This window comes from Pteropus alecto, unplaced genomic scaffold (assembly GCF_000325575.1).
Source record: "Pteropus alecto unplaced genomic scaffold, ASM32557v1 scaffold7, whole genome shotgun sequence".
NCBI classification, from domain to species: domain Eukaryota; kingdom Metazoa; phylum Chordata; class Mammalia; order Chiroptera; family Pteropodidae; genus Pteropus; species Pteropus alecto.
Window position 1 is genome coordinate 11262410 of NW_006494614.1, and position 11932 is coordinate 11274341.

Below are 11932 nucleotides of genomic sequence, written 5' to 3' on the forward strand. Positions count from 1 at the left end.
GGTAGATAAGGGTAAAGGGGATTAAATGTATGGTGATGGAAGGAAATTTAACTCTGTGTGGTGAACACACCATGCACTATATATGTGACAAATTATTGTACACTTGAAAGTTATAATAATATATAACTTTATTAACCAATGTCATTCTAATAAATTTAATTTTAAAAAGGTATTAAATAAGCAAGCAACAAAAGTGACAGACAAAAGGCTATTATTTCCACTAAAGAAATAAAAATAAACAGATTATACAGTTTTTAATCCTATGACCTCACAGGTCTTGACATTAAACAATTCATTGTTAGTAAAGCATCTAACAGTGCCTGGTCTAACCTCTAACTCCAAGCTCCCCCCTTACTTTTTTAAAACAAAGAAAACCTGAGCTAAATATATTATCCAGATTGTAGGGGAACTCAAATGTGAACTCAAAGCCCTCTGGCCTTCCATTACAAAACACTACTCCCCTAAGCAAAGTTGTAAAGGCAGTAAAATGAACAGATGTACTTGTGAGGAATGAACAGACCAATCTGGATAGAGCTGAAAGTTCCTGTTGAACAGTGAAAGAATGAAAAAAAGTAAACAATGGAGCAAGGAGAGAACACTGGGCTCAAACTTAAATTTGTATTTTATCCAGTATTTCTCAAATTGGGTTCCATGGACATAATGCTGGATTTATAACATTTACTCTAGGAAATTTAAAACTTTTTTAATTTTGATGCTCTTCTTAAATAAAATGTAAGAATATTTGGAATCAACTAGTCAAGAAGGCCACCTTGTAACTTAGGACTGCCTGCCACTGTGCTTACTACTAAATTGAGCCCAGCAATCCCCTAAAAGTAGTGTTTTTTAAACTCTTGGTAATAACTTATTAGTGGGCCATAAAATTCAGAGCAGCTTTTTAAAACAATGAGGGACGGGAGGGGAGGGGAGGGGAGGGGAAAAAAGAAAAAAAGAAAAATCGCACACAGCAAGAAAGTAATGTTTGGTGATAGTTTTGTTTTAGTGTGACAACTAAGTAGTAAAGTAAAAAAGTTACATTTTACTGTGAGCTGAGATCAAAAACAAACTTAGATCTACAGACTTGAGTTTCCATAAACTCAAGTAGTGGATCCCATTGAGACAAAAGGATAAAAGCAAGATGTTGGGTAATTTCACAAATTGAAAAAAAAAGGTTAAAAACAAGTTCATCACTTAAGAAGAAAAGACCAAAAATTAGACAAGAACTAGGATGCTATTTTTTAGACTGTACAAGGTAGACACAACACAAAACACCAAATCAGACCAGATTTAATATTAAGGTAAAGAACAATGTAAATAAAGAGGATGTTCTACAAAATTTCCGAAGTTACAGTGGTGGAATGGAATGCCCTTCTATTTAGAGACTAAAATTAGAAAGCAAGAATGCCTTTTGCCAACCCAAGAGAAAAAGGAGAGTTAGATGTGTTTTGGTAACGAAATATGGGTGACAAGAAAGAAAGTGGAGGCTATAGAGAGGAAAAATTTTAATTTGGCCTACGCAAGTACCCAGGATTGCAATGAGGAATAAAGCGAAAAAAGAACCTATATGCAGTAGGACTATAACAGCAATGGTCCCTAAAGAATCACATCTCTCTGCACTCACAAAGAGGTTGAGTCTGACCATTTGCTGTAGCCAAGGGGACACTGGTAAACATGACACAACCAGAGTCTTGAAAAGCAGTTGTGCACTATAACTTGCTGTCTCACTGCCATATAAAGAAATCTAGGCTACCTTACTAGAAGGTAAGAGTGAGGCAGGGATGAACCAACCTGAGACCCCTTAACCAACCCATGTGACAATCATAAGACATATGAGTGAGACCGCCTGGCATCATTCAGCCCAAAAAACCTACCAGTTGACTGCAGAACCACCCAAAAGATCCAGACTTGAGAACAGTAATAAAAACTGTCTGTTCTTTTAAAGCTACTAAGTTTTGGATTAGTTTGTTACATGACAATAACTGATACAAGATACTTCAAGAAAAACAAAGGTAACAGTCTAACTTAATTTTATTTCAACATCCTAAACTTGTAAGGGGGAGTCTTTAGGCAATGTAACCATATATTATCTAACTTACAAGAGTAATTAAAATTTCTTGAGTTGGATCTTAAACTCTTCCTCTGGTTTTCCTATACAATTTTAATCCCTCTGACATTTTCCGCTAAGATGCCAGTTTGAACAGCTGTTACATTTCTGAGTGTTGAGTCCCATCATTCCCATTTCTCTTTGGTTATTCAAATTCATTCAAGACCCAGTGTAAACGATATTTTCCTTTCCTGCTAAATTCTTAGCTAAATTAAGTAATTTAAAAATGCTCTAGTTCTCTTAATTCACATTCCACTTATATTTATCATTAGATACTTTATTAATAGTGTTGCTTAACTATTAATATATGCACCGGATTTTGTAAACTCTTTGAAGGCTGAGATTCACTCCATAATTCTCCATGGCTCCCTTAGTGCTCCTACATAAGAGGAATTTAAATATCTGATTAATATAAATTAAGCTTTGTAACTAAATTTTAACAAATCTTGGCTAAATATACGTACTTAGAGACCGTTAAATTTTTGTAAAGTTAAGGAGCTAAAAGGAAATATTTTTTTTTCCTGAGGTGTACTTTGTAACTCTCAATGTCAAAAGAGAAATAATAAATCAAAAGGCTCTCCTGGAAAACAATACACAGTTAAAAGTTACATGGGGAATATGACGAACACGTTAATGAAGAGCAAACTTTCCATTTTACAAATGAGGTTACTCACATGTTGATTGGTTAATTTTAAGAACTAGATTTATGTGTGGGAGATGGGAAAAGTAAGGTAATTTCTTGATTTTTTGACAGAATCGTAAGGAAAATACAGCAGCAGTTTCACAGAGTAGCTAAGAACCTGTATTTTCAAAAATCCTTGACCTCACAGGTTAGTCATATAAAATATTATGAAGGGCAATTACAGAATACATCTTCTCTTCCTCCATTTTAATTTGGGACCAAGAAGTGTCAAGAGGCAAGCAAAATTTGGTAAAAATTTTCCTGTGCTAAAATTGGTATAAGCATATTCTGAAAAGTGAAATTTACTATCTCCAGCATGCAATCATACTAATTACGAACACTTTAAAAATTATTTCCCCTGAGCATTACCTAAACTTTTAAAGTTTAAATGACTTATTACTCCCTCAATACCTAAAGTAATTATCACTAACAAGCAAGTCATCTTTCCTTCTGATTTGGAGTGTCCTACAAATTAACTTAAGATATCCTCTTAAGATATCAAAAGAAAAATGTCTAGTTATTTTAAGGAAAACGTTTAAGCATTTTCAAAATTCTTGCCACTATAATCAAAACTAAGCAAAAACATGACACGACATGTTTCAAACAGATGAAACAAAAATATACAAAGGAACATTTTAATTACATAATTTAAATACTCAGTAGCTCTCCTAACAGTTTTGATTTTTTATTTCTTACACCAATAAGGCACTAACAATAGTTAATAAAGGTACTAAAGTCTAACTCAAATCCTACTTCTTCAGTAAAGCCTTCTCTGATACCTACCCTGAAGTGCTTACTACTACTTTGAACTCTTTATTAAAATTACTATATGTAAAATTAACTTATTCCTCTAACTAGCCACCAATAATTAACAGATTAATTAGACACAGCCACAGACCAGAATTATCATACAATTTAAAACAGAAAGCCATATATTTATATGGGCAGCTATGAAATGATCTCAATGACATCTCTTTTTTCAGCTAAAAAAAACCAAGATGTATTATATGGTATGTCTTCATCTTAAATTTAAAAAAGAGCAAACAGTATTTCTGGAAATATGCATAAAAAACTATTGGGACTATCTTTGTGGAAGGTGACTGGAGATATAGGGTGGAAAGGAGATCAAGTTTTTGTTGTACAACCTTTCTGTTTTTGAATTTTTAAAAATCATTTCAATGTACTATATTTTCAATTTTAAAAAAAGAAAAATAAAGCAATTTGTTAGTTAATGACATACTACCTTTTGATACCTCTTTAACTGTCATGAAGTGATATTTAAATCTTACCTTATTAGTTTATATCCTACTAGATTCTTCTGTATCTTATATCCCCCCTGCTAACATCTAAACTTAGTCCTTGCATTAAGTACTTTCTTTAAAGTATAGAATTCAATTGTATCAAAAGGTCAAATCTCTGCTTCAATCAGGACAATTAAGTATGTTGAATTTGCTACCCTCTTTAACCTAGTAAAAGTGAATCGTTTTACTAAATGTTTAAGTAATTGCTTGTAATTTCTGCTAAGGAAGAAACATTTTCTTGACCTCTCAAGCTCAATGTGAATTTAAATACAGTTGAAAAGCATTTACCTGTACCTGTTCCAGATTAACCACATTTCTTAATATAACTATATTTTCTTAACATGAAAAGAGCACGATGACTTAAAAAAAAAAAATCTTAATACATTCTTTTTCATTCTATTCAGTGATCCTCAAAAGGGCACGATGGATATTTAGGGAAAGGAATAAATTTCAATGGAGTAGGAATGTCTTGTTCACTTCAGAAAATTTAGCATCCATGGCCTATAGACACTAAATGACAGTATCACATGCCCAGCCACTGCAATGACCAAACAACTGATCCCACATTATTTCCAAATGCTTTCGAAGAGAGAACTGCAGTGGGAAAAAGTACTGTGTCCAGTTGAAAAACACTGCTTATACTATGAACTGAGAGTGTGTGTGTTTTACACATATTTGTGTAAACAACTGCAATTCAATCTTTTAAAACAATTATCAGTCACTAGAGGATAAACAACCAGTAAGTCATAATGTGCATTAATCAATCATCCAGCCTACTATATAATACTGTCAACAAACATACTCCCCAAAAAACCCTTCTTCAACTATTACAATGGCTGAACTTTTTGAATGAATAATTATTTTAAAATCCTTTTAGAACACTTCTTCTGTTGGAATGTTTCTGTTTAAACTCCCAAATAAATAACCTTCCATTGTACTGCACTCAATCCAGAAATAAGACATATAAATCTTTTACTATCATTACTTATTTGTCTACTGTCCTCCAGAGATTGCAGGCTCCTTAACACCAGGGACACCATGGTCATGGTTACCTGACCCACAGTGTAGGTATTCAATAACAATGCTGAATGAGTGAATACTGGCCCAGTCTAATAAAATAAATAGTCCAAGACATTCCAACTATAATCATTTCATATATACTAATGGTCCTGAAAAAAAAATGCAAGAAATTATTTCTGATTATCCTATATTCTTATTCTGAGTAAGTAAATTAATAAATCTACATTACCCAGATTAAAGTGAGCTTGTACAGATATAAGGAAATTTGAGATTTTTGACAGCCACACCCAATACACCCATCTTCTACCTCCTTCCCCTCCTCCCAATTAAGCTTTAAGCAAATGTTCATGTAAATAAATGCGATATGATTCCAGGAAGGAACCCAACATAAAGAGCAAAACAAAACTGCTAATAGTAAGAAAAACTTAATCCTTCATTTCTATTTTTTTTTTTCAGAATTCTAGAAATCAGTTACTATCCTACTTCATTCAAAAAGAAAGAAAATAAACTTGAAAGTGTAAGGAAATTCTGTTTTTGAAGGTTTCACTATATTCTCCAGAAACTCATCTTTTGCTGAGGTAAAAATTCAGAATATAAACTAATCCATTTTTTAAAATAAATACAACAATGAGGACTGCACAAGTACTAAGCATCAACACTCAGAATATTAACTGTGAAGCCCATTAACTGACAAATGTTTGTTCATCTTTGCCCTCTTAAAGCATGGGAATATCTCAGCTTTACAGGAAAAGCTTAGACAGAAACGTTAAATGATAATCTCAAGGTTAGAAACGAAGACAATTTCTAGCTCCTATTATTTCTAGCACTGCTTTTAGATTGCTCCAATAAATTCAATAATTGTTAACCACTGTTTTTGCTCAATTCATATCAAAAGGTTAAGTATTAATGTCTAGAATATAATTTTAAAGAAACAATTGTTTCAAATTATCTCCCACTTGACCAGATCACTAACATAAACAGGTTACTTTGAAGAAAATTATAGAAAATGTTCTAGTGGTGATCAAAGATCAGATGTACTCTGTACCTATTCAAATAATGGAGATTACTTTCAAATTCACTTAAATTATTGTGGTATTTTAGTGCATAAAATATTTCTTTATATTTTTTTAAATCCACAACCCAGTATTTGTTTTATTACTGTTTCAAGCAGCACTGGTCAATGAAAACAATTTGTGTTGTAAGACTAACCACTTAAAATTAATACAGAAAATTACTTTCATACTGATAAAGAATGCTGTTTCATTTAAAATATTTTAAAGTGATAACTTCATGATGTTGCACATCCTCAAAAAAATCCAACTTGCATTAGATTCCATTTTCCCAGAATTATTAATCCTGCTTATAAATATTGCTGGCCAAGAGTATTTACAGTAATTAGCCTTAAATCCATCAGTGGACACTGTTATCTGAAAAATGTCTTTCCAGCAAAGCTAGCCTTTAATACTTTTCACTGATTACAAAACTGACTTTAGTTATAAAGGGAGACTTCCTTTTATGGTGATCTTACTGAAGTATATTTTTATATCTAAAGTAAGTCCTTACACCTAAACGACCAATTAAGAATGAGTGGGTACTGCCAGAGTAGTGAAACTGGCAAATTCCAACAATTCTTTAAAACTAGGATTCAAAGGAATGACACATCTCTAATTCTGCCATAGGTATTCACCAGACCTATGTTACCTTAGGGGAGCTTTCACACTGCATATGCATCCTCCTAGACAATTTTTTTTTTTTTTAAGACAATGAACTACCACCAAGTAGTGACTATAACGTGCACACAGCAATGGAGAATTTTTTGTATGGTATCAAGTATCCCTGATCTTATAAAGAAAGATTTCAGAACTTGGAGGCTAACATTTAAGTGAAAAGGTAATCTATTGGGAAGTGCTAAAATGGTCCACCATTGTTCCATCTTAAGTTCGATATCTTTCCAAAACAACTTGTCTATAATGATATATTTCACAAGCTAACTCTAAATGTGACCTATATAAATCTTGCCTTTTTCCTCCACAAGACAATCTAGCCAAAATCTTCACCATAGCAAGCAGCAGCACCTTGATTCAGGCGTAAATGGAGTCTGTAATCAAGTCCAAATGTAGACCCCCCCCCACACACACACACACTTAATCTCTGATTTCTATCAAACAGTGTTATTAACATCTAAATCCTGGTTACAACGCAATTACTCGAAAGCAGTGTCCTTGTGCAAGGAAAGGAAAGGTCTCAAACTGACCTGAACACAAGTCCACACGAACCTCAGATCTCTCCGTTTCACCAGGAGGCCAAATAGGGAAAGCTCCAAGTAATAAGGGGGTAGGAAGATGGGGGAGAAAGGGCAGAGGAAACCGTACTCAAAGGGTGAAAGCAAAAGAGAAGCGGACTCTGGTAAAGCCGCCCCACAGGGACATTCGAGCCTAGGGATACATACACAGGGACAGCTCCTCTCTACCGAAGAGAGCAACCTTTACCATGGAAGTGGTTCACCAAACCAGCAAAGGCAGAAAGGGACAACCCCCGGGCCCCCCAGCCCGAACGTCTCGCCCAGCTAAAAGGGGTCGGCGGAGACTGCTTCTCGGAACATCAACAAAGGCCCCTTCAGTCCTAAGGCGAAACTCGAACAACAAAGGCCCGCAGACAGCGAGGACTGGGCCGGGGGCGGGTCGGATGAAAGCAAGGGGAGGCAAAGAAATCAAACCAGAGGGGGCGGAGGCCCGTCGGAGTGGGAAACAGAAGCGCAGAGGCGGGGGGCGCGGTAATCTCCAGTGCACAATAAGAGAAGGAAGCAGGAGACCTGGCCTCCATTCCCCCCTTACCCTCTCTCGGCGGTGGAGAGGGCTCCAGTTCTCGCCACCTACATCTCCTCAGCACCGGGACCGCGCAGTCCTGAGTTCGGGGAAGAGAAGGGGAGGGGGATTTTCCGCCCTGACCACAACTCCCTTCCCCCAGCCGGGAGCTGCGACAACAACCGCCACAACGGCAGTCACACAAAGGCGCCTTCCTCGTACTTGCTGCTCCTGCCCGGGCAGCGGCTCCGACGACGCTAACGCAGCAACGACCACCGCTCGGCCGCCAGGCGCCCGCTCGCCCTCTTCCCCTTCTAGCTGGGGAAAAGGGGGAGGGGACCCTAGGCGCCCTCACCTGGCACAGCTGCTGACAGTACTCTGTGGCCGCTTCCACGGCCGGCACCCGGCTCTCTCGCAGCTGTCGCTCCAGCTCCTGGAGCCGCTCGCCAAGGCGCTGTAGCTCCGCGATGCAGCCACCTCCACCGCGACTCAACCTCTCCTGCTCGGCCTCTTCGTCCGCCATCTTCACACCCCGCTCCGTCGCGTACGCACCTGGGTCACGTGATAACACAATGCCACGTTCGGAGGAGTCACGTGCCGGGCGCGCTCGCACGCCGCCGAGCACGTACAAAGGGCCCGGTGGAGAGGAAGGGGAGGCGGGGAGAATGGCGCAAGGGAGCCGGGGTGGTGGGGGTGGTGGTGAAGGGAAAGGGACAGGAGGAAGGCGGGGTTGGGGCGGTGCGGAAAACCGCGGTTTACTTACCCTGAGCGGGAAGTGGGCAGCCGTGACCGAAAGGGCGGGCTGATGGAGGCCTGCTCTTGGTCACGTGGGCGCTGCGACCCGGCGAAAAGCCTGGGGAGGGGCTGTCCTCTGTAGCGTCCGGATCTTGGCGTGGCTTCTCCTAGTCCCCGAAGTCTTCTACGGACAAATACTCCAGTTCTCCGAGAGGACGGATGTGGAAGAGCTCTTGGTGGGCTGGGGCAATGGCTGCATTTGCGGTTGTCCTGTAGGCAGGCCAGAGGTAGGGGAAGAGGAACAAGGTAAAACCCACCCAGGGACCTCTAGCGTGAGAGCCAAAGCGGGGCTATGAGCTGTCAAAACTGACTTCTCACCAGGCGGGAGGAGGAGAGATCTACTGCCTGAGGTACCAGATTTCGCTCCATTCTCTTCAGCCCCAAGAACGTCTCTGCCCACAATCTCTAGCAGGTTAAGGCAACAAAGAAGAATAACTGAATTAGAACAGAACGAAGTTATCATCGAGAGAACAGAGCTAACTCATGAAAAGCATAGCTTAAAAGATTTTAGACTATGAAATTGTGGACCTTGTAACCAGATGATTTTTAAACCACGGAAGTATTTCTAGAATAAGTGGTACCCAACTAATGTTTCATTGTCATTTAAGATTCTTTCTGCTACACACTACAGAAATTACCATCACTGAAAACACGCTATATACTTGAAAAGAAAGTAGGTCAAGCAAAAAATAGCAATAAAGATTCCATTACAAATCACAACGGAGGAGAAATTGATGCTAAAATAAAAGAATAAGGTTACTGAGAATTATAAATTCAACAGCATTTAAAAGACTAAGGTTATCGAGAAACTATAAGTTCATCAGCATTTTTTTCCTGATCTTTTAAAAAAATAGCAATAAAGATTCCATTACAAATCACAACGGAGGAGAAATTGATGCTAAAATAAAAGAATAAGGTTACTGAGAATTATAAATTCAACAGCATTAAAAGAATAAGGTTATCGAGAAACTATAAATTCAACAGCATTTTTTTCCTGATGTTGTAAATAGAGATGGCATTCTGAACCATATAATACTTGGCACCTGAACAAAACAGAAGAGGTACTACAGAAATTCAAGTTGTTAACCCTAAAGTTCAGAATAAAACAAATATTTTTGTTAGTAGAAAATAAGACAAGAGGCTTGTCTTACAACTGAATGGTCTACAGATTCAGAAACAGTGATGAGGCACCTAGTCTTTTCACTATAATATTCCAAACAAAGTACTTTTTTTTTAGTATAAGCATTTAAAAAAGAATTCCTATTGTATGCTGCATCCTCTTCAAGAGATTTTTAGTGTTAATAAAAAGTGTTCTAGAGAGTATATTGTCCAAAATGGATATTTCGTAATGCATCAGGGGTGGTAATGCTTTTTAAGTGCCATCGTATAAGATGAATGCACACAACTGAACCCTTTCTGAAAAACAATATCAGCTAAAATATTAGCACAACATATGTGTGCTGATATTACATATTAACAAGACAGGTTCTTCAAATATTTACTCATGGAAGAGGCTGTGGAGTACATTCAAATGCTAAGGTAAAAGGATACAAAAGTATCACTGGGAGCTGAAAGAGCAACAATTAAGGCAGCTAATGGATTTTAATATTTGCAGCTCACTTTCCCAAGTGAAGTATTTTAGATATCCAAACGACGTTTCTCCAATTTATGTTATCTTAGGATGCCAATGAAAATATGAAAAGTGAGAAATATGAGAATAGCCAAATGTACCAGTAAATCCAAGGATAGATAAGATGAAAGGTTAGCAAAGCACATTTTCACTTCAAGTATAATGGCTTTCACCACACCTAACCTATAGAAAGAAAGAAGAGAGAAGGAATGAAAATATATTCAAAGATAAATATATTTAAGCAGATTTAAAAGTATAGCCTGAAAGTAGGTCATTCCCACTTCCTACCCATGATAGTTTTAAAACCAGAGAGACTTGATTAGCAAATCGGTTCTGAGTACGATTACTATCTTGCAAACATCCTCCACTTTTATTTGGCATCTTTAAGCCCTATCTCTTCATGTCTCCATTCCTCTGTTTTAGAGTCTAGAAATGTAAGAACTACAAGTTAGTGGTGTAATTATTTAATAATCATTTATTGAGTACTTATGCACAGGCATTACTTGGTGGAAAAATCAAAGGTGAATAAAAACTATACCTGCCTTGAGGAAGCTTACAATTTTGTAGAAGAGTGATCTGCTATGGCAATACAGACAATATACTAAGTGTTCCATTATGAAAATGTATGTAGATTCAATGCAGAACATCAAAGTAGTCTAAGGTGCTAACTACAATGTCCACCGAATCTCTACAGAAGTGCAGACTTTTAAAATGAGAACAATTGTAAATACTATCCCTTGACAGGTGGACCTTGTCTTGGAGATCTCAGAAATTTGTTAGCCATATAAAAAGTGTATCAACAAGTACACATGACTTATTGTACCTTAGTCCATTTGTTCTTCAACAACAAGCTGTCAGTTAAATGGGAATCATCACACACGTACTTACTGAGCCGTTCCTGGGGGAATTCGGAGGCCCATTCCACCGAGAAAACAGGACCAGGGCACGGAAACTCCGCGTCTCTGGGGCACTCAGTGTCTGCGGAGCTAGCGTCTATGCCCATTTCGGACACAGTACTACTGTCATAAAAGTATATGGACTTTCACTCTCAAGAGACTTGATTTCAGAGTAAATCTGGGAGACAGAAACAGACCTTTACACTATCCCTGCGATCAATAACGCTGGAGAGACCCTAGGTTAGGGAACAAATGTGCCACCCTTCGGGTCGCGCGTGCCTTCTTGCTTTACGAGTTCCTCGGGTTGCTCCAAGCCGTACCACGCCGGTGCACATTTTTCCTCCTAGAATTCTTGAAATAGCAGGGCCTAGAGGCAGGAAGGGAGCTGGTGTGTGCCTGCTAACAGAGCTAGGGGGCCGCGCCAGGGATGCAGCGAAAGCGGCCTTTGCAGATGACGGATCGCTCAGGACTAAGATCCGGCAGTTCCTTTCTGACCCCTGGACCAGAGCAACCCCGCAGCCCGGCCCGGCCCTTGCAAAACGGGGAGACAGCAAGAGGCCAGGAGGTGGAGGAGAGCGCGCGCCGCTCTCGAGCTACTGTTTCTCCTTCCCCGACTCTCTCTGGGCCCTAGCGACTAAGAAGGTCCGCGGGGCTGGAGCCGGGCTAAGGCTGGTTCCATTCTGCTCCGCTAACCCTATCTGCG

The 11932-nt window shown here is 38.6% G+C and overlaps 1 protein-coding gene across 1 annotated transcript in view; it reads right to left on the minus strand.

The window, feature by feature from the left end:
• Window positions 1-11335, minus strand: part of ZNF292 (zinc finger protein 292) — a 79844-nt gene extending 68509 nt beyond the window's left edge. The window contains exons 1-4 of the mRNA XM_006926331.3: window positions 11222-11335; window positions 9022-9108; window positions 8672-8913; window positions 8264-8460 (exon numbers count right to left, since the gene is read on the minus strand). Of these exons, the coding sequence (XP_006926393.1) occupies window positions 8264-8431 (168 nt within the window). The 5' untranslated portion in view covers window positions 8432-8460; window positions 8672-8913; window positions 9022-9108; window positions 11222-11335. The remainder of the gene's footprint in view (window positions 1-8263; window positions 8461-8671; window positions 8914-9021; window positions 9109-11221) is intronic.
• Window positions 11336-11932: the final 597 nt, after the last annotated feature.